The sequence below is a fragment of the Fukomys damarensis genome, unplaced genomic scaffold (assembly GCF_012274545.1).
Source record: "Fukomys damarensis isolate Sample0158 unplaced genomic scaffold, DMR_v1.0_HiC HiC_scaffold_19, whole genome shotgun sequence".
Lineage (NCBI taxonomy): Eukaryota > Metazoa > Chordata > Mammalia > Rodentia > Bathyergidae > Fukomys > Fukomys damarensis.
Window position 1 is genome coordinate 6,406,749 of NW_022900931.1, and position 22,541 is coordinate 6,429,289.

Sequence of the window (22,541 nt, forward strand, 5' to 3'; positions counted from 1 at the left end):
CACACTACTGTGTCAGTTATTATCAGCACAGCTTTCCCACCAAAACCAGTCTCGCCCTACCTTACTAACACCTGCGTTATGCACATGTTTCAACACAGTCAGCTTCTTAAACTAAGCATCCATCTCCCTCATTCAAGTGGGACTCCCAGGAGATAGAGACTGAGTCAAATTCTTTTCAGAGTGGTCACTATATAGCTCAGTACAAGCTTATTAAACTGAATTAAAATTGCATATAGAAGCAGAAACAAGGGAGACTATAGGGAACATCATAAAGACAGAACATTGACTCAGTGTAAAAACAATTTATTATCATTATTATTGTCACAGCTACTATTATCGAACACTCTATGCAGAAGACACTATGCTTGATGTTTTACATGGAGAGGCAAAGTATATATTTCACCTTTTCTACTGACTAGCTGCACCACTTTGGGCAAGATTCCTAACTCTTCTCGTGGAAAGTAATTTAATAGCACCATTCTCACAGCAGTGTTGGCAGGACTGGATCAAATATTACATGTAAAGTACCTACCAGTGCCTAACATAGAGAAAATGCTCAATAAATGTTAAATAGTTGCCAGGTGTGGTGGCACATGCTTGTAATCCCAGCACTTGGGAGGCTGAGGCAGGAGGACTGCCATGAGTTCAAGGTCAGCCTGGGCTACACAGTGTTTCAGTGCCAGCCTGAACTACAAAGCAAAACCCTGTCTCAGGGCTAGGGATTTAGCTCAGTGATTCTACCACCTGCCTTGAAAGCACAAGGACCTGAGTTCAATCCCTGGTACCAATAAATAAATAAATAAATAAATAAATAAATAAAACGACCCTATCTCAGAAAGCTAAAAACAACAACTGATATATTTAATTATAAATTCAATCAGATATAGTAATCACATGCAAAATAATTACAATGATATAATTTACATATAGTTTATGATTAAATATTGCTTTTTTTTTTAACAGTGCCAAAAAGTTTATTTGAAAAATGCAGGGTAAATAGGTATGGGAAAAACCAGCTCTGCAGAGAGAACTTGGGCCAAACAAAGAAAAACAGAGGGTAAAAAGCAAAAATAAAAGTACATGCTGGCCAGGGATTTGGCTCAGTGGTTCTGCCACCTGCCTCCTAAGTGCAAGGGCCCAAATTCGATCCCCAGTACCAAAAAAAAAAGTACATGCCACATCAGAGAATCATACAAACTCATGCTAAATATTGTTCCTGATTAACATTTGTCTTTCTTTTGCAAAATAAATATTATATATTTCTCAATCCTAAATGAAAGCTACTGTGTAACTGATATAATTTCTACTATATTAAAGTGAATTGAAATATCCATTTTATGTTTATCTTAGATGTTAATTAAAACAAATACCTTTAGTACAAAGTAATTTATACTATTCAAAACCTTATTTTTATCTGGGCATGGTGGCGCACACCTGTAATCCCATAATCCCAGCACTTGGGAGGCTGAGGCAGGAGGATCCCTGTGAGTTCGAGACCAGCCTGGGCTACATAGTGAGTTCGTCAGTCTCAACTACATAGTGAGACCCTGTCTCAAAAAACCAAACAAACAAACAAAACTGAAACATAGTGAATATACTTTCTTGACAAGTTCAACAAAGAAATCTATATTGTATTTAGTATGATACCAGTGGGCCATGGGATGATTAAGCCTGAAAGATGGGGCTTTACCACGTGGAAGTTGCATTTGGAAGACTGAAAAAGGAAGGAAGGAAGCTGAGAAGAATAATGGCATAGGATCAGAAGCCCCAGACCCTAGCTCTTGGTCTGCCACCAACTTGACAACCTCAGGCAAGTCCCTTTGAGCCTCTGGACTTCCAGTTCCCATTTATTCAGAGAAGAACTGGATCAGCTCCAACAGAATCTAAGGATTGTGAGGGGCCTCAAGAACCCACACGTAATCTGAGCATGGTGGTACATGCCTATAATCTCAACACCCTGGGCGGCGGATCACAAATTCAAGCCAAGCCTGGGCAACTTAGCGACTCAGCAAAACAATGTCTCAAAATAAAAAATAAAAGAAGGGCTGGGGACTCAGTGCTAAAGCCCTAGGTTCGATCCTCAGTACTGGACACACACACCCACGCACACACACTGACCTGTTTGTGACACTCATCCAGCAGGCAATGGATGATCTGCTCCAGCTTCAGCTGCATGGTAAGCTGGACGAGGACTGAGGATGTACAGCAGCATTACTGGCCAGAAGACACTCTCTGACCCAGAACTCACCTTTCACGGTGGTTCACTGTGATAACTGGTATTTTTTTCTTTCCCAATAAACTACGTGCCCGAATCCAAACAAAAGGATTTCTGGCTTCTTCATTGTTTTATATTAGTAGTTCTCTACTCAGGCTACACAAAAGAATCATGTTGGAAGCTTTAACAAAATATTAATGTCCAAGTCCCACCCCAGAACAATTAAATCAGAATCTTTGTTTTAAAATACAGAGCTAGGGATTTAACTCAGTGGCTACCGAGAAGTGGCTACCGGATTTAACACCGTACCTACCGAGAAGCACAAGGTCCTAAGTTTGATTTCCAGGACCAGAAAAAAATTTTAAAAATATATATATATGCATATACTTAAATATAAATGTTTTATGCTTAAATACATATATCTCATATATATTTTTATATTCAAAATAGTGTTCTAAATATAAAATTTAAGTACACTTCTAAACTTCTTAAGTCTATCGTGAAGCAAGGTTGAAAGCTACTTTGTATTCTCTCTACTTCTTTCCTTTTTTGGAGTGCTCCTTTACATACTAGGAAAAAATATGAGTAAATTCTTTTGCCAAGTTTTAAGATATTATCTCTCAGCCCCAAATCTACCCTTCTACACATTCATTTGTGGTGTTTCTGCTAGTGTCTTTGAGAAGTGGAAATGACATTGGCTCTGCAAGTTTGGAAAAGTTGCAAACTACATCCTGCAGCTCCTGTGGGAAAGAGCTGCCAGGTAAAGCAGCACTGTAAGACAAGACACCGAGAAACAGAAAGCAGCCAGCAAGCAAACAGGAACCTTAAGGAAGCAGCAAATCCTTCTCCTTCCACCCTTGCCGTCTCCCTCTAATGTCTGCCACCTCAGTGAAGTGCTCATCGTGGTCTGATGATGATTCAAGCTATGTAGGCATCAACCAGAAGTGGATGGCTGCAGGATTACAGTTCCACTCAGAGGCCCTGCAGGAAAATGATGAAGCGAAATCCCCCAGTGGTCAGAACTTCAAGTGCTATAATATGTTTGTTCACATATTTTTGCCTGAACTGAGAGAAATATGCACTGGTCAGAAATATTCACAGATCACACTGATTAATGAATAGCTGCTAACTGGCTGGTTTGTCCTGAATGTGAGAAAAACAGAACTAGATCAGTGACAATGAATCCTTAGAAAGAAAAAGGATCTCTCTGAACAGGCACAAAGTACAACAATATCTGTGTCCCACGCGAATGCTTCCTAAGTAACATCTACTATAAAGGAGTTCTGAACAATCAGGTGAACTAAATGACACGCTGTAGATATCAGTCTTCATCTTTTGACAGCCACCCCCCTCTCACCCAATGGATCCATGTACAAAGTGGCTGAGTGACAGAGTTGGAGGCTAAGCATGAGCTCAACATTACAGACTTCCTCTCACCAAGGCTGAATAGAGTACTGCTCCTGCCTATCCTGCCAACAGCAGAAACATACACTGAGCCCCAGTATGACACCATTCCCTGAGAGGATGAGCAAGTCAGATGAATTATACACTGCCCATTCCATTATGGAGGGGCACAGATTTGTCCTCGCTGGAAAAAGACATGTATTTTTTAACATGGGTTTGCCTTCTCAAGCCCTAACACTGAATCAATAGAGGAAAGCAGGGATTATTCTACTACCAGGAGTGATCTCATATTTACAGGGAAATTTTGTTGCTACCTAAAAAGGGCAGAGAGGACTACATCTGCAACCAAGGACGATCTAAGTTGCCTGTTATTACTTCTATATCCAATAGTAAAACTTAATGGAAACTTTAGCAACCACAAAAAGCAGAGACACTAAAGATTGAAAACTTTTAGGAATAGTTTTGGGGTACCCAGCAAGGTAAAAACCTTGACCAATTAAGATACTGTGTGAGGGGCCGGGGATTTAGCTTAGTGGTTTCGCTGCTTGCCCTGCAAACACAAGGGCCTGAGTTCAATCCCTGGTAACAACAACAAAAAAAAAAAGATACAGCTTGAAGGCAAAGGATAGATAGAATGGTATCATTCATTTAGAAACTAAAAACTGGGTATGGTACACCTGTAATCTCAGCCCTCAGGAGGCTGAGGCAGGAGGACCATAAGTTCAAGGCCAGCCTAGGCTATTACAGCAAGATCCTGTTGAAAGACAAAAAAAAGAAAAAAGAAGAGGAAGTGGCAGAAAAGGAAGGAATTTATAAATAGTAACTTTTTTTTTTTTTTTTGGAGACAGGGACTCACTATGTAGTTGAGAGTGACCTGGAACTCACTATGTAGTCCAGGCTGGACTTGAACTCACAGCCATCCTCCTGCCTCAGCCTCCCGAGTGCTGGGATTACAGGCATGCGCCACCATGCCCAGCTAGTAACTTTTATATAAATGAAGATTATAACAGCTCTGTATGCGTGTGTATTGTTCTTTGTCTTCATTTCCTTCTCATTATTTTATAAATTTTGTTGGAGGTTGACTAAGATTCTTTCACGTGGGCTGGGCATTTAGCTCAGTGGTTCCACCACCTGCCTTGCAAGCGCAAAGACCGGAGTTTGATCCCCAGTACCAAAAAGAAAAAGGTTCTTTCAGGTAACAGAACATTCAGATGGGACTGTGACTGAATTTGAAAGTTAATTATCCTACTCCGGAGATCTATGTTATGAGTGTTTTCCAGAAATGAATATAATTTATTGAACAGTGCTTTGTTGGTAGCATGTATAAAGGAAAGTAGTGCCTCATTAGGTACCTCATTTTTTGTTCTAGGGGAGTTCAAATATGTGCAGAAGGGGATACGGATACCAGCTAGCCAATGGGATGAACAGTGAATTATCATGCTGTTGTCTTTCAGCTCCAACCCATCCTCTACACTGTGCTTTGGGATTCTGACACTAATACTATGCAAGCCACATTTGTTCTACCAGCTGGTCTCTATTAAGCTCTGGCAATAAAAGGCACTAGAAAGAGATAGCAAGGCTGTAGGACTTGCTCCATCCTCTGTGGTTCCTCCAGATTTCCTGTTTGCTTACTGTCTTCTTCCTATCCCTATGAATGTTACTGTAACACATCTTTACCTGGCAGTAGCAGTGCCTTTCCATAACAGCAGCTGAATTGGGTTTGCAGTTTTTCCAGAACCACCTTTATTGTAACCCTCTTTCTCAGAAACATCAGTATCACCTAGCCAGTGCCCCTCCTCAGATGTCTGGATCCCAGGCCCACGGGACTCCTCTTCCAAGCCCAGAGGCGCAGCAGCCTCCAAGCAGCATCTCCTCCTCAGAGATCTGAGTTTCATAGAGGGGATTCCTCCTACAAACTTGGGCTTTTAGCCAAGCGTGGCGGCACACTCCTGTAATCCCAGCACTCGAGAGGCTGAGAAAGGAGGATCACTGTGAGTTCGAGACCAGCCTGGGCTACACAGTGAGTTCCAGGTCAGTATCAGCTACATAGTGAAATCCTGTCTAAAAAAAAAAAAAAAAAAAAAAAAAAAAAAAAAAAAATAAAAAAAAAAAAAAAAAAAAAAAATAAACAAACTTGGGCTTTTAACAATTCCAACCTCTTCCTTTTGTTTCTCCAGCCCCAGGAATGGAAGCTGCTTTCTGTAATTGCTATCTCCATGAAAACTTGGTTCTTCTCTTTTTGTCTCTTCAGATACCTATTTAATAATTCTTTCATATTTTCTTTTTCTGTTCAAATACTGCCACTGGTACGGCCTCTGGATCCCAAGTGATGTAGGCTTCATTCTCTCTGCTTTTTCTCTACAGCTTTTACAGGTAAACCCAAGTACTTCCACAGCTTTAATCGCTACCTGTGTGCAGACAACTTTAAACAAGCCATGAAATGTAATAAAAAACATTGAGCTGGGGATGCCACTGAAAGGAAGAGTACTTGCTTCTCATGTGCAAAGCCCTGAGTTAGATCCTCAGTTCCGCAAAGAACAAATACACACAAATCTCTAGTTTTGTACGTGTCTTATTAAGGCGTAATAGCCACTTGAGTTCTCTGTTTCTAAATGAGCAACTTCACCAAAATCTCAAGTACCCAGACTGCAGTTCAAGCTAATACTCTCATCTTAGAATACTGGGTGCACGTGGTTTTACCTTACCTTCAATACAGAGGTCCGTTACACTCCCATCTTTCACGCTGCATAACAGTCCTTGAAAAGGGAGGACAGAAAATGGTGGTTAACAGTTCCCTTTAAGAGAAACAAATCTAAAAAGGCAAACTGTGAATTCTAAAACTAACAGCTTAAAATAACATCCCAGCTAAATTCTGTTCTTGGTACCAAACACCTAGATTTTCGATGGCCTGTTCTGGCTTTAAAAAGATGAGAATTGGCAATGTGCCACAACAGAGAAACTGTGTACTCTGGAGCCTGTGACAGATCTGGGGTAAAAGTCCAGCTCTGCCATTTGTCTGCTACGACCTGAGCCTCAGGGATCATCCTTCTACCTTAAGAACTGTCTTGGCAATGAAAAAAAAATCTGAAAAGCTTCTGACATAGAGAGGCGCCCAACATGAGTGAGCTGCCCTCCTCCCAGAAAGTGCTCATCCTCATTCTGTTGGACACTAATCACATAATCAGAAGAGACCTCTAGGAAAATTCAATCCGTCTCACTTTAGACATGAAGAAGCTAAGGAACAGGAGAAAGTTAATACTATAACTTGATCATGGTCACACAGAGGTCAGCAGACTCCATTCCAGGCTTTATGAGCCTGTACAAAATCTAGATCAGACTCTTTAAAGGATCATGCATTTTCCACATCCATCTTTACACCATTTACCCACCTTTTATATCTAGTCAGACCAGTTACCATAAAGTGTCTCCTATATATTAGAAAGGGGGTTTTATCTCCATCATTATAACAAAAAAAAACTGTAAATAAACTGTTACAATACCAAAAACCTAAATCATCATTCTAAGACCATCTCCCCAAGATGCCCAAAGTAAATATAAATGCTATACATGCAAAATCATACTGTTTCCTTTTTCATCTCACCAAAAAGCACGCTTATGAAGTGGATGCAGATTCTCTGGTCCTGAGCCACCAGCTGTGTGACCAGGGAGCCATGCCTCAAAAGGGCATCTCGGAAGCAGGACAACACGTGCTTCTTGCGGACCAGCTTCGAACAAATGAAGAACAACTCAATGACAACCAAATCTCAGTCATCCTGAACCTCCCCCAAATTGTAATTTCAAGATATAATTACAAGATGGAAACAGAGTGACCATCTGAACTGCAGTGTTCCCTATAGAAAGCCTGGACAAAACCATCATTTGTAGTAGGGAATTCATGTGCTCATACAGAAGTATATGTGAGCTGAGGTTCCTACTCTATATTTACATAGTACCTTACTCTTCACAAATCACTCCTTTGTCTACCAGCTTATTTAAACCTAACAAGATGGCAAAGCAAGCAAAAATATACACGGTCACCACTTAGGAGATGAGGAAAGAGAGACTCAGACATTTCCCCAAGGACTCAAATCTAAGTCCCCAACCAGATATTGCCTAATGTCAGTGCTTTTTCCACTTCACCTGGGGATTCCTCACGAGTCTCACAGAAACAGGCACGGAAAATATATTTTTCCGTTCAATTTGGGCATAAATCCTTACATTCAAGTTACTTCCTTACACAAAGAACTGAATCACAGCTTGGAAAGGTGCTCAAGGCAATGAGAAGTTAGGTCAAAAAAGAGGCGAACACTGAGAATAGGACCTGATCACAGGTACAACCACCTACTTCATCTCAACAGATGAGAACTGAGGTTGAGAAAAGTACATTCAACAAAAAGGTAAAGTTGCATGTCTTTTTTTTTTGTGTGTGTGTGTGTACTGGGGGTTGAACTCAGAACCTTGTGCTTACAAGACAGGCACAGCATCACTGAGCTAAATCCCTGGCCCTAAAGTTGCATGTCCTATTGCCGCTAATCTATGCTACTTTGAGTCTCCTGTTTTTCCCTCACCAATTCAATCTACATAATAGCTTAAACTATTCATCTAAATGTGCTACAAAAAATATCTCAATAACTTCCCTTCTGCAGACATATTAAGTTCAAGCTCCCTTGTTCAGATTTAAACATTTCAAGGTACTGATCTCAACTTGGTTTTGCAAACTCAGTTCCTTCAATTTCCCTTCAAACACCATTTAGGTGTCATACTTATCTCTCATACTCATTACCAAAGCTTAACTGTCTGCTTAGGCCTAATTCAAATGTTTCCGCCAAAAAAAAAAACCAAAAAACTTTCCAATTTTCCTTTACCTTGCACAGCACTTGACTACAAAACATGTCCATTCCTCTAAATTCACAGTAATATGATCTTTTATGTTCTCCTCTACTGCACTGTCTTAGTCATCTCTGACTTACTGTACAGAAACAGTAGCCTCAGAATGCCTGGCCTCAGTGAAATCACACAAATTATGAGCTAGTTCAGCAGTTCTGTGTGTGGTTTGGGCACCCCTGATGATGCCCAAAACCTTTTCCAGGGGCTCTCAAGTCCCAAAATATTTTATATAAAACTAAAATATTTGGCCTTTTCACTCTTATTCTCTCACAACTGTACAGTGGAGTTTTTCAGAGATAATGTTACATTGCAACAAACTAGCTGCAGAAATAGATGAGAGCCCAGCAGGATAGTGCACACCTGTAATCCCAGCGTATGAGAGGGTAGGACAGGAGGATCATCACGACGAGTTAGAGGCAAGCCTGGGCTATGTACTGAGTTCAAGGCCAGTTTAAACTACATAGAGAGACTGTCTCAAAAAACCCCCCAAAAATAAAATTTAAAAATTAAAAATAGGTGAAGGGCTGGGTTTTTTTTGGGGGGGGGAGGGTTGAGACTGAAACTCACTATGTAGCCCCAGGCTGGTCTTGAACTCAGAGATCCTCCTGCCTCAGCCTCCCTAGTGTGGGATTACCGGAGTGTGCCACCACACCCAGTGAAGGGCTGGGGATTTAGTTCAGTATTTCTGCCGCCACTGGCCTCACACAAGCAAGGTCCTGAGGTCAATCCCCAGTACAAAAAGAAAAAAAAAAGTGAGAATCCAGCTGACTTCTTTAAAACCAGACATTCGAGTGACTTGCAAAAGGTAAAACAAGCCCCTCCTCCTCCTATCTTTGTTGAGACAGGGTCTTGCTATGTAGTTCAGGATGGTCTCCAACTAGCAGTGATCCTGCTGCTTCAGCCTCCCAAGTGCTGGGGATTACAGGCCTGCAATCCATGCCAGCACTATCTTTTATTTGGGAAAAATACTTTTATTTTTAAATTTACTTATGCCATAGATCTGTACACTTAAAGGGGAGTAAAATGATAAACTGTCAGTTTTATATTTTCACTACAATAAATTAACATGTAGTAAAATCACTATTATTTTCACATATAAATATCTGTAAGTTTTGTTTTTATTTCTGAAACAGTAAAGGATTGGTGGATAAATCCAAACAAAAGCTCTTTTGCGTCTGGAACCATTTTAAAAAGTATAAATAGGGCTGGGGATTTAGCTCAGTGGTTCCGCTGCCTGCCTTGCAAGCACAGTGACCCAAGTTCAATCCCTGGTACCAAAAAAAAAAAAGAAAAGAAAAGAAAAGAAAACCTAAAAGTATAAATAAAAGCAAGACAAAAAAAAAAAAAACTTTTTTAAGAATCCCTGATCTTGCCTGCCTACCCCTGCCCCAAGATATGAATTCCCTTCCTATATATTCAAAAGGTTCCTGGTCACCAGACTCTTCTTAGATGCCACCCAAAAGCTAAAAAAACTCCCTGCGAAGGCGGGAAGGAACTGGGGGGGAACAGGCATCCCAGGCCAGAGCCAGCTCTACCCATTTGAACGCGCTCCCCATTCACCCCACTTCCGGTTGTCTCCAACCTCTGCAACCCCCTACCCTCACCCCCCAAAACCAAGGCATCCCTCTCCCCAGTTACACCTCAGAGAGCTGGAGGGAACGAGGGGAGCTCCCACTATGGGGTGCCTGGGCCACAGGCTGAGGAGGGAGTAAAATGGGCGGGAGCAGAGCTGAGGCTGAATTAATTCCTGGAGAAACGGAGCAGACGGGAGCAAATGGCGAGGGGGTGGGGGGGGTCGCAAGTGAGTCGCTGAGGAGTCCCAGGCGTCCACGCAACGCAGGCGCGGGCACAGGTCCAGCCTGGAAAGGGGCTCCGCGAGGGTGAGGGGGGTAGGGTAGCCCAGTTTTGCCCAAGGCCAGGGCCGGGCGGAGGCGGCCCTAGGGTTGAGGAAAGCGCTAGAGCGCAGGTCTCAGGGTAAGGTAGTTGGGCCCGCACCGACACCCCGGGCTCCGGGAGCAGCTCCAGCACGCAGGCCAGGCAGAGGCGTGGGGACACCGGCAGCAGCCAGCGTGGGTCATGTCGGTAATGGGCTCTTTCTAGGAGCAGCACCGCGTCTTCGTCCCTCCCGAGTCCCGCAGAGCAAGCCGCCAATGACCGCTGCACAGCTTCCTCCATTGCTCCCAGGCCGCAGCGCCGTGCCTTTTCCCGCGCAGTGTGCGCGCAAGCTCATTTGTAGGGGAGGCCGGCGCGCGCTCACGTGCGTGTAATGCGCTTGCGCGGACTGAGTTCGCATGGTCTCAGGCGTGCAGCGGCCCGGAGGACTGGTGGTGGCGGGCGTGGGCCCGACGAAGTCCGCAGCTGTTGAGCCGAGAGCCTGCAGGAGTTGGCCTCTGCTACACAGACGTTGAAAAGCATTTATAAAGTAGCTATTAACAGCCTTGAAAAGAACAGAAAGAAAACAGCTTTTCTACTTTCTTAAAAAAATGAATACGGTCATGGTGGCACATACCTGTAATAGTGCTTTGCAGGGCCGGGGATTTAACTCAATGGCACCGCGCCTGCCTCACAAGCTCAAGGTCCTGAGTTCAATCACCTGTACCAAGCCGGGTGGAAAAAAGAAGCAAATGTCAGCGCTTTGGGAGGCTGAGTCAGAAGGATCACAAATTGGAGTTGTGCCTGGGCAATTTAATAAAAGCCTGTCCCAAAATAAAAAATTAAAAAGGCTGGGCATGTAGCTCAGTGTTTTGAGGTCCTGAGTTCAATCCCCAGTATAGAATAAATAAATAATCTCCGATAGTTTTCTCTAAAGGTTATTAATATTATATTTCCATGGCACCTTTCTCTCAAAGCTGAGATACTCCTTTAAAATATTCTTTCACGGAGGGCTAGGTCTTTGTGAGTGCGTAAGGAATACTGAAGAAGAAAAGACTTTACAACACAATTTATTAACAACAGTCTGTCAGTGACCAGGGCCTTGCTTACCAATGTTCCCAGCTGACTTCAGAAGCACTGTGAATGGAAAAAATGCTCTCTGTGAGGAAGACTTTGGAAAACAGTAGTTATTCAGGACTGGGGATTTAGCTCAGTGGTTCCACCGCCTGCCTCGCAAGTGCAAGGACCTGAGTTTTATCCCCGGTACTAAAAAAAAAAAAAGAAAGGAAGTTTAACAGTAGTTATTCAATGGTACGTTATGAAATAATCTAACTTTTTTTTTTCTTAGAGACAGGGTTTCACTATGTAGCTCAGATTGACCTTAGAACTGTGTGACCTAGACTGGCCTCAAACTCATGGTGTTACTCCTGCCTCACCCTCTGTGTGCTGAGATCACAGGTTTGCACTACCATGCTCAGCCAATATATTTTAAACACTGTAAATATTTTAACATTTTAAATATGGCAGTAACATTTTAATGAAGAAAAAATTTAAATAATATATAGTCTAAGCAAGGTATGATGCCACACACCAAGGTATGGTGCCACATCCCAGCACTTGGGAGGCTGAGGCAGGAGGATCACCATGAGTTTGAGGCCAGCCTTGGCTACTTAGTGACTTCAAGCCAGTCTGAACTACCAAGCAAAACCCGTCTCAAAAAGCCAAAATAAAGAAATAAAAATAAATTTGCTCACACCCTGTCTCCTCCATCCACAGTTTCATTCTTCATCACCATGGGACTCAACCCTGGCACTCCACTAACAATATTATTGCATTTTTTTCTCCCTCCACATATACACCAAGGAAGGGCCATATGAAAACATACAAGAATGCCATAATCTGCAAGCCAAAAAGAGGCCCTTGCTGGAGACCAAATCAGCTCAAATTTTGATCTTAGACTTCTAACTTCCAGAACTGTGAAAAAAGCCAAGCATTTAGCTCAGTGGTGCTGCACCTGCCTTGCAGACAAAAGGTCCTGAGTTCAATGCCCAGTACTGCAAAATAAGATAGAACTGTGAGAAAATGAATTTGTTAACACACCCAGTTTTTGGTATTGCCTGGGCTGTCTTGAAACTCTTGGGCTCCAGTGATCCTCTTGCCTCAACCTCCCAAGTAGCTGGGACCACAAGCCAGGCTATTTTCTTGATGGCTGTTGTCCAGTGGGCTCCTCAATTCTTTGTCATATATGACTTTCCACAGGACAGTTTAGAATGTGGAGCAAGCACGGAGCCAAAGAGGTCCCCAAGATGGAAGCTAGTCTTTGTAAACCATTCTCAGAAGTGACATCCTGGGCCCTGTGTGGTAGTGCCTGCCTGTAACCCTAGCAATCTGAAAGGAGGCAGGAGGCAGGAGGATCACAAGTTTGAGCCTAGCCTAGACAATTTTGCAATTTAGTGAGAACCTTTCTCACGAAGCTCAGTGCGAAGTCCTGAGTTTAATCCCAGTACCACTAAAAGCAAGACAGATATGACATGCCATCATTTCTACTGTATCCCATTTCTCAGAAATACGTCACAAAAAAGAAAAGAAAAGAGGTAAATCACTAGATCTAATCCCATCTAAGGAGAGACCCAAATCATGAATACCAGAAGGTAGCGACCCCTAGAGGGCATCGCCAGAGTGAGCGCTGTGATAGAGGTAGGTACTACGGAAACACCCTGTGGTCAGCAGCGGATTAAAAATGAGGCCCTGCGCAGGCGCAGATCGTGGGTGGATGGTCAGCGGATCCGAGGTGTGGTTCCTCCGGTTTTAGGCCGCTCAGTTGGCTCTGTGAGCTACAGTTGCCTTGTCCAGCCAGTTGTAGGGAATCCAGCAGTTGCTGCAGGCGGAGAAGTGGGCCGCAGAGAAAGTGTCCGAGGCCCGCAGGCGAAAGAATCCGAGGCTGAAGCAAGCCAAAGAAGCAGCTCAGGCTGAGATTGAACAGTACCGCCTGCAGAGGGAGAAAGTTCAAGGCCAAGGAAGCTGCGGCCCTTGGATCCTACCGCAGCTGCAGCAGTGGAGTGGAGGAGACCCAGCAGAAGATGGCCGTCCTCCAGACCTACTTCCTGCAGAACAGCGAAGAAGTCCTGGATAACCTCTTGGCCTTTGCGACATCCGGCCAGAAATCCATGAAAACTACCGCATCAATGGATAGAAGAAAGAAGTGCCTGTTCTGTGGATTAGCATTGTAGATGCTTTCATGGAATATGAATGAAGCTTTAGCAAAGTCGATTCCTGTTCTTATAAAATGCATTATTTATGTTATATAATAGTTCCCTTCAGTTTTTGGAGAGTAGCATATCTAGCTTCTTTGGGCAAACAGTACTTTCTCCAAAGATTTCGTCTTTTTATCTCATATTTCTTAGAATTTAATGAGTATATGTTGTCTGTTTTCCTATACCTTATTAGGCTCAACATGTATATCAGTGTTGACTGTTTTACTCATTGATTTAGTAAGAAAAAGAACAAACAGTTCTTTAAAGAAAGGAAGGGATTAAATAACTTTTTTCCCCTTACACCTTCTTGAAGGTCAGGGGCTTTACCTACTAAAAATTAGTAAGTCATTTGTAACTTGTATGATGCAGCAGCCAGCCTTAAAGTGGTATATTTTGAGGAAGGATTAGAACAGCGAATACTAGTATACTTGCTTGTGTTGCACTTAGTTTATCTTAACCAAAATTACTAGACGAGCTGGGTGTGGGGGTGCACACATGTAATCCTAGCACTTGGGAGGCTGAGGCAGAGGATCATGAGTTTGAGGTCAGCCTGAGCTACATAGTAAGATCCCGGCCTGCCTGGACTACATAGTGTGACCTTTTCTCAAATCAAAATAAAACAAACAAAAATTCACTAGATGGTAGGACTCAAGAACTTGTTACTTATTATTTGGTGTATCAGTAATCATTTACAAGTAAAGACTTTAGTCATTAAAAAAAAACAAAAAACAAAAAACAAAACAGGGCTGGGTGTGGTGGCAACACCTGTATTCCCAGCACTCAGCTGAGGCAGGAGGATATCAAATTAGACCCTAGCCCCAGCAATTTAGAGACTTAGTGAGAGACACTCTCTCAAAAGTTAAGAAATGGAAAAAAAAAGTTAAATGGAAAAAGGGTTGGGGATGTAAAAGACAATGTAAAGACCCTAAGTTCCATCCCAATACTGCAAAAATAAAAACAAAAAAATAAACCAGGAAGAAAATATATCAAAAACATTAACTTGGTGATATGTTTATGATCTTTTTTCCTTTTCTGAATTTTCTAAACTCTATAATATGCTTATTATAATAAGCATAGATGACTTTTGTAATGAATTTGAAAATAGAAAAGATAAAGCAACAAAAGCAAAAATAGATAAATTGGACTTCAGGAAAATTTTAACTTTTTTGCATCACAAGACCATCAATTAATAGGGCCAGAGATTTAGCTCAGTGATGTGGCTGCCTGCTTTGCAAGCAAAAGGTCCGGAGTTCGATCCCCGATACCAAAAAAACACACACACAAAAACAGAAAATAACAAACAAACGTGGGTGAAAATTTGGAAACAATGGAAACTATGCTATGTTGTGGTAATGTAAAATGGTAGTGACACTGGGGAAAACAGTATGGTAGTTCCTCAAAAAGACTAAAAATAACATTAAACATATAACACTCAATTCTAATTCTGGGTATACACCAAAAAGGTTTAAAAGCACGTTTGTTTGCTTGAAATAAGCTGGTCATAAAGAGACAATGACGATATGAATCTGCATGTACGTGGTACTTTGTGTAGTCACAATGCTAGAGATGGGAAGCAAAAAGGTGGCTGCCAGGGGCACAGGAGGAGGGTGTAGGAGTCCTCGTTTAGTGGGTATGGAGTTTCAGCTGCACAGGATGAAAAGCATTCTGGAGGGGGATGGTGTGATGGCCGCACATTATGAATGACACTGAACTGTACACTTACAATAGTCAAGAGGGAGGCCGGGGAGGGGAAGGGGGTAGAAAAAAAATGAAGATGTGTTATGTACGCCGCACAAGGAATGTCATCATTACATATTGCAAACACATACTAATAAACATTTTAAAAAATGGTTAAGAAGGTAAATTTTGTTCTGTTTTACCACAATAAAAAATATTTTTTTTAGCCAGGCTCTGTAGTGCATGCCTGTAATCCCAGCTATTTGGGAGGCTGAGAAAGGAGGATTGCAAGTTAAAGCCCAGCCTGGAGCTGGGTGTGGTGATGCACCCCTATTATTCTAGCCCTCAGGAGGCTGAGGCAGGAGTATTGCCAGGAGTTTGAGGCCAGCTTGCGCTACATAGTAAATTCAAGGCCAGCTTGAAATACATAGCGGGACTAAAAGGTCCCCCAAAAAAGAACCATGATAGGAACTTCAGTGGGTTCTACTATGAAGACCCAGATGGGGAACAGCGGTCTTTAGAAGATGACACTGGGCCAATCCACATTCCTCAAATCCAAAACAGGATAGAAGAGACTTCTATTCCACCCATAAAGTATTGCAAACCTCAAAAGGTGTCATTCAGAAAACCTACACCAAGAAATCTGAACCCTGCAGGGCCCAAATAACCAATTTTATTAGAGGCTGGGGCTGAGTGGGCCACTCACATGTTCTAAGGACTCTGGGCCTGTGCCCTACTTTTTAATGCCACGTTGAAAGAAAAAACATTGCAAATGCTTCATAAAATGAAACCTTCGGGGAGCAGCTGTGGGATTCCACCAGGCCCCCTGACCTTGGCAGCTCCCTGTCCCAGGCAGAGCTGCTCCAGCCCAGCAGAGCCCTGGGGGCTGAAGGTCTGGCTTCAAAGCAGCTCTGATTCCGATGGCGCCCTCCTCTGCGTGTGAATCACCCACATTGGGAAGCAGACTTGGACCCCTCAGGCTCAGGTTAGGGGCCAAAGGCCGGGGCCTGGCCAGCTGTGAGCCCCGGGACCTCTTGCTCAGCAGGGTCATGCGCAGCCTTGCTCCGGCAGAGTAGAGACTCCCTTTGAAGCTGGAGGTGCCTAAGGAGCAGGAGGGAGGCTGCTGCCCAGGCCCTCCACCCTGCGCGGCCTCAGGGCTTCCTTTTGCCCAGCAGGTGGGCAGCTCACTTTTGAGTCGGAGGGCCTCAGAGGCCCAGATTTTTGCTCCTTCCAGGGCTTGCGGCCGGCCCTGGAAGGTGAAGTCCTTGCTCTGCTGGGATCCCTCTCTGCTATCTCGGAGACCCCTGGCCTGATCATTGTCCTGCCTCTGCTGTTCCCACTGGAAGATTCTCCCACACTTCCTGGGCCACACCAGCTCCTAGGCTCTGCAGGGCTGTGGCTCCTGGGAGCTGGAAGCCTGGCCGCGGGATTCGCTTGCTGGATCTGTAGTTCTCTGGCGCCCCCTGGTGGCCTTGCTCTCCTGGGCTTCTGAGGGGGCGTGGAAATGCCTGTTAGTGCTGACCTCTGCGGTCTGCTCTTCTCCAGCACCCTGGCCTGTGTGGGAAGTTTTGACTTTTTTATTTCGGAGAGTAGAACCCTTTGAGGCTCCTTTGAAGATTTAAGGCGTGGTGTGGATCCCTGGGCTCTACAATGCTCTTCTTGCTCACTTTGGACCTCCCGGTCTCTGCATAATCCAGGCCGGGGCACTGAGCAAGGGCCTAGGAAGCTAAAGAGCAGATACGACTCCAGGATCCTCCGAGGGAGGCCCCACTTCAGGTGTGCGATCCTCCGTCGCATGAGAGACTCTAGGAGCAGCCGTCTGCTCTTCTTGAGGACTGGCTGCTTGGGAGAGACAGTGGGGGCGCATGCCAGGGCTCTAGCAGCATGGGGCACTTGGGCAGATGGGAGAGAGGAGCAGGCACAGGGCACACCTAGAGACTGTGGGTTCCTGGGCTGCTGTGTCAGGCTGGAGGCCTTTGCTGGATCTACCCTTTTGTCCCCTGGCCTTCTTCTCTGGGATCCAGGTGGGGCCCGCTGAGATGCTGGGCTGACAGCTGCTCTGCACTCGCTGGCAGGGGCTGCACCCCATCTGGCCAGATGCTCTCCCTCCCCACCGGCCAGCAGGAAACTCCCATCCCAGCCGGGGCAAGACTTCATCTCAGAACAGGCAGCAGGATCTCCACCATTTACAGCGGCTGCCTGTTCCTGGTCCGAGGCCCAACATCCAAAGCCAAGGAGAGCTGTGGACTGTGCCGGGCTGCACTTTCTGCCTGTGGGCCCCTCACCCCTACAGCAGTCACTGAGGAGCTGGGCCCTGGCAGCACCTTTTCCTCTGACCTGACCCTCATCTCCATGCCTCAGTGCTTGAGACGCTGTAGCGTCCTCAGGTCGGCATTTTCTCTGGCTGCCTACACCCCAGATTTCTGCAGCGTGCTCAGCTGCACTCGTGTTCCGGGTCTCTCCATCAGTTCGCCTTCTAGGCTGTCCATGGCCACCGCTCACCAGTGCCCGGGACTCTGCGCCATCACCACTTGTCATCCCTCTCGGGTTTTTCTCCCCTCGTATTTGAATTTTCACACCATTCCTACCTCCAGTCTGTTCCTGATTCTTCCATTCAGATGAACAGCCCTTTCCACTGACTCTGCTCTTCAACAGTCTTAGTTTCCTACTTGTAAGTCTCTGGAACCTTCCACCACACTCCCTTCCAGCCTCTTTCTGATTTCTCTTCTTTGATGCCTGATTTTCGGCCATGTTCTCTCCTCCAGTCTGTTCCCAGCTCCCCCTGCCTAGAGAACAGCACCCTCCAATTTCACTCTCGAGTCCTCCCCAGTTCTCTCTCTCAGGCCTCTGGGTCCTTAAACCGTCCTTCCTTCCAGCGACTATCTGTCTTCCCTTCTCTGGGGCCTGAATTTCCACTCCATCCTCACTTCTCCTCTGTTCCTGATTCCTCCACTCTGACGAATGGCTCTTCCGGTCCACGTCACATCCTGCACGGCTCTGGCTTCCCTCCCCAGCTGCCCCTGCCTCTGTACCAGCCTCCCCTCCAGCTTCTCTCAAGTTTCTCGTTGCTGTTACTTGGTTTTTTCCCCCATTCTCCCACCCTGCCGACGGAGTTTCTCCATCAGTTAATTCTCCCCAGTTCCCTGTCTCAGATGTCTGAATATGTGCACCCTCCTTGCCTCTAGAACGTTCCTGATTCTGCCACTTCGGAAGGTAACTCTTTCTATGAAGTTCATTTCCCAGCTGACCCTGACTTTCTTCCCCAACTTCCTGGCTCTCTGCACCATCCTCCCCTTTGACCTCACTCCGGTTTCTCTTCCCTGGTGCCTGAATATCAGTTCCGCTCCCATCCCCAAAGCACTCCTTGTTCAGCCTTCCTGCTAGATGGGTCTCCACGTCACTGTCCCCTCTGAACTCTCCCTGGTTCTCCGCCTCAGGCACCCGGGTGTTTGTACCATCTTCATCTCCACCCTTTCTCTGCTCACTCTCCTCTGCTGCCTGGATTTCTGCTCTGTTTTCATCTCCAGCCGGGTTCTGGTTCCCCTGACACGGTGTCTTCAATTCTCTGTTCAGTTCGCTCACCACTAGTCTCCGGTTTCCCCACCAGGGTGACTTGATCACCACCCAATCCTTCTCTCTTATCTCCCTGAACTGCTTCTTTCTAGATATCTGAGGTTCCTCTGCATCCTCGCCCCTTCCAGGTCTAGGGTTTCCCACCCCACCTGAACAGCGCGTTTTGACAATCTCTGGTCCTCTCCCCTGTGAGAGTCGGTATTCCCGGCTTTCTTGCTTTCACCCCGATCCTGCTTCTCCTGCACTGGTGTCTGGGTTTCTGCAACTTTCTCATTTCCGATGCACTCCTGTTTCCCCCACTCCCGGGACTGGGTTTCTGCACCATTCTGTTGTTTGACTTCCTGACTTTCTCCCCCAGATGTCTGGGTTTGCACAGCCTCCCCGCTTCCAGCCTGGCCCTTGTTTCTCTCCTCTTTGACCTCTGTGTCTGCACCGATATCACTTGTCATCTGGTTTTGTTTCCTCTGCTCTGCAGACAGGGCCTCCTCACCCTTGCCCTCTCCGTGGTGGCCCTGCTTCTCTAGTCCTTGGGCCTGGATTTCTCCCTCTTCCTCTTCTCTGGGCTCTTTCTGATTCTCCCCATCATATGTCTATGTCTCCACAGCAGCAGCACCTCTGCTCTTATCCCGGGACCCCCACTCTGGAGTCTGGGTCTCCACATCAGCTTTGCATCTTGGCTGTGCTTGGTTCTCCCCCATAGAGGCCTGGGTTTCAGGAGGACACTTATTTCCAGCTGCCCTGTGCGTCTTCTTCCCGAGCTCCTCAGCTCGGGCTGTTATCCTCTACTCCCTTCCGGCTCTCCCACTCTGGTGTCAGGTTTTCTCCATCGGTTTCTCTGATTCCCAGTCTCTGCCTTCCGCACCCCAGGGCCTTTGCCTCTGCGCTGTCCCCTATTCCAGAGTCTGTTGGGAGTTGGCCCTGGAAAACCTGGATCTCTCTGCCCTCTCTCTGGGTCCTCCACCCAGAAGCCTGGTTCTCTCCGCTGTGTTCTCTGCCTACTGTCTGAATGTCACGCTGTGTTGTCCAGGTCTCTTGTGAGCTCGCCCACGCCTTCCAGGTGAGCATTCCCGGGTGCTGCTTGGAAGGACCATGCAGGGACTCTCTGGGAAAGACCTGCAGCCTCGAAACTGCAGGGAGGTCCGGGAGAGAGATGGTTAAGGTCATGGAGGTGGGGCCGGCCCTCCTGCTGATGTTGTGTTCCAGGGGCCACAACCCCTCCTGGGACCGAACCCCCAGCCGCTCTATCCTCTGGCGAGTGCTCAGGGCAGAGTGAGGCTGGCGGTCCCTGAGATACCAGGAACTGTTCTGAGGAAGCAGACAGGTGCTGGAAAGGGAGGGGATGCCGAAGATGGGCTCAGAGGGGGTGCAGGCGCTCCACGGCGAGCTCCGACACAGACACTGTGGACAGAACAGGCACTGGGCCCAGGTTTCCTGCAGGCTCCTCTGGTATCTCCATCTCAGGTTTTGGACCACATGTTCGATGTGAGCATCCAGGTCACTGAAGTGGCGAGGACTAAAGAATTCAGGGGTCAGCTCAAAGGAAGCTGCGTCCCGTTCTTCCATCCAGTCCTTCAGGGGCACCTGCGGGTGAGAACCAAGAAGCAGAGCCTTGCACACCGATTACCTCCTACAACCCCCGCAGATCAGAATGATCACGCCTACTATGCAGAGAGGATGCCTGCGCTCCGGAAACGGGGAGCCACTTTGCTTAAAGGAAATCGAATTTGTTCACACAGGAGAGTGAAACCGGATGTAACGGCGCATGCTTGTAATCCTGGCAGTCTGGAAAGCTGGAGCAAGAGGATCATGAGTTCAAGCCCAGCCCAGCCTGCAAATCTGAGAGACCTTGTCACAAAATAAAATAAATAAAATGGGCTGAGATGTACCTGAGTGCAGAGGCCCTGGGTTCAATCCCAGTGTCACACATCAGCAACAATAATAATTTAAAAAGAGCGAGATATTACTCTGGATAGAGCACCATTTTGGATACTGGAGCACCAAGAAAAACAAGAGGAAGTCTCAGCTGGGAGCTATTTTCTCAACATGGAAGGAATACAGTAACCAAATATATAATAATGTTAGGTACAGAAAAAGTATTCCGATGAAAATAAATCAGAGTGGGATTGAGTTAGCAACTTTACACAGAGCAGTCAGGGAAGGCCTCGCAGAGAAGGTGACATGTGACCGGAGACCTGCATGAAGGGAGGGAAAAACACAGCTATCTGAGGAAAGAGTACTGTGGTCAGAGAAGACACTGATTGCGAAGGCCCTGAGGACAAAAACAAGGCCAGGCCATGTACAGGAACAGCGAGGAGGACCTTCCAATCGGGATGGCGTCAATATCCAGGAGGGTGCTGGGAAATCACGCCTGAGAATTGCGGTTAGGAACCTGAGTTTTATTCCGAGTTTGGGAGCGCATCCCCAGGAGCTGTAGCAGGGTTTTGAAGAGCAAAGTGTGATGATCTGTTTTTAACAGATTGTTCAGGCTCACAAACAATGCTGCGCTAAGGCAGCCACACAGACTTCTCACCATATTGACAGAAGGGAAATAAATGTGACTCCCAATCTGCTAGATGTCGGATGTGCCAAGTTTGTTTCCCCGGAATTGAAAAAGAATTCTAAGGAACAACAGAGGTTAAGAGTAAGAAACATTTATTGAGAGAGAGAGATCCTGAGAGACAGGAGGGGACCTGAAAGTGGCTTGCCAGCAAGCCCACTTCTCAGAGGAAGTTTTATAGAGCGAAATCATGAGGTAGGTACAAAATCACCAAATGGGTAAAATGTGGGTCAAAACTATGATCAACCAATAAGATTACAAGTATAGACATTTAGGTAATATTGATCCAATGGGGAAGCAGGTCGCATAGCAAGTGTACATGGAAAGAACAAAGACCTTTTAGGAAGGGATGGATCAGGAGGTCCTGGTAGTAATACCAGTTATAGTATAATCTTTAATTTATTGCCTATCCCTTGGGGAGGCACGAAGACCTGATTATTCTGTCTTTATCGTGAGACCTGGCCTTCAACAGATGCACCTCCAGCCACAGTTCATGATGTGTTCTCCTCCTCTGCATGGATTCCCTCGAGGGCCCAGCCCTGTCTGTCTATAGTTTCTCCACCTAACTTAGCTGTCTGTAACAATACGATTTCACACAGAAAACACTGGTCTAGTAGCAACAGAAGAGTTGTGACTGCATGTTTCTGGGCTGTGGGTAGTGATCTGTTTCTCCCCCTCCCCCTTTTTACGGTGCTAGAGATCAAACTCAGGGCCTCATGAATACTAGGCAAGCAAGCACTCTATTCTGTCACTGAGCTACACCTCTAATCCAGTGGTTGATTGGCTGGTTTCTTTTTTCTTTTCTTTTTCTTTCTCTCTCCCTCTCTCCCTCCTTCCCTTCCTTCCTTTCCCCACCCCACCCCCAGTACTAGGGATTGAACAAGGGCCTTCAGCACTAAGCTACATCCCCAGCCTTTTTTGTTTTTCTTTATTTTGAAAAAGGGTCTCGCTAAATTGCCTAGGTTGGTCACAACTTGTGATCCTCCTTCAGTTTCCTGGAGGACTGGGATTACAGATATGTATCACCACTCCTGGCTGGACTGAATTATTTAAAAAGAGAGAGAGAGAGAGAGAGAGAGAGGGAGAGGGAGAGGGAGAGGGA

At 45.7% G+C, this 22,541-nt stretch overlaps 2 protein-coding genes and 1 pseudogene across 7 annotated transcripts in view; 1 reads left to right on the forward strand and 2 right to left on the reverse strand.

Annotated features, from left to right (window-relative positions):
* Window positions 1-11,049, reverse strand: part of Mei1 (meiotic double-stranded break formation protein 1) — a 62,124-nt gene extending 51,075 nt beyond the window's left edge. For 5 of the 6 annotated variants that reach the window (XM_010634447.2, XM_033766199.1, XM_010634446.2 and 2 more), the window contains exons 1-5: window positions 11,016-11,049; window positions 10,502-10,899; window positions 7,221-7,344; window positions 6,325-6,375; window positions 2,119-2,192 (exon numbers count right to left, since the gene is read on the reverse strand). In XM_010634447.2, the coding sequence (XP_010632749.1) occupies window positions 2,119-2,192; window positions 6,325-6,375; window positions 7,221-7,344; window positions 10,502-10,681 (429 nt within the window). In that variant the 5' untranslated portion in view covers window positions 10,682-10,899; window positions 11,016-11,049. Of the gene's footprint in view, window positions 1-2,118; window positions 2,193-6,324; window positions 6,377-7,220; window positions 7,345-10,501; window positions 10,900-11,015 lie in introns of those variants that run through there. The other variant, XM_019208991.2, reaches the window with a different exon arrangement.
* A 1,599-nt stretch (window positions 11,050-12,648) lies between these two features.
* LOC104869322 lies at window positions 12,649-13,571 on the forward strand (annotated as a pseudogene).
* Window positions 13,572-15,996: 2,425 nt separating this feature from the next.
* The window catches only part of LOC104869323, a 10,085-nt gene continuing 3,540 nt past the window's right edge, over window positions 15,997-22,541 (reverse strand). The window contains 4 exon segments of the mRNA XM_033765935.1: window positions 15,997-16,429; window positions 16,498-18,970; window positions 19,027-19,656; window positions 19,658-20,463. Of these exon segments, the coding sequence (XP_033621826.1) occupies window positions 16,043-16,429; window positions 16,498-18,970; window positions 19,027-19,656; window positions 19,658-20,463 (4,296 nt within the window). The 3' untranslated portion in view covers window positions 15,997-16,042.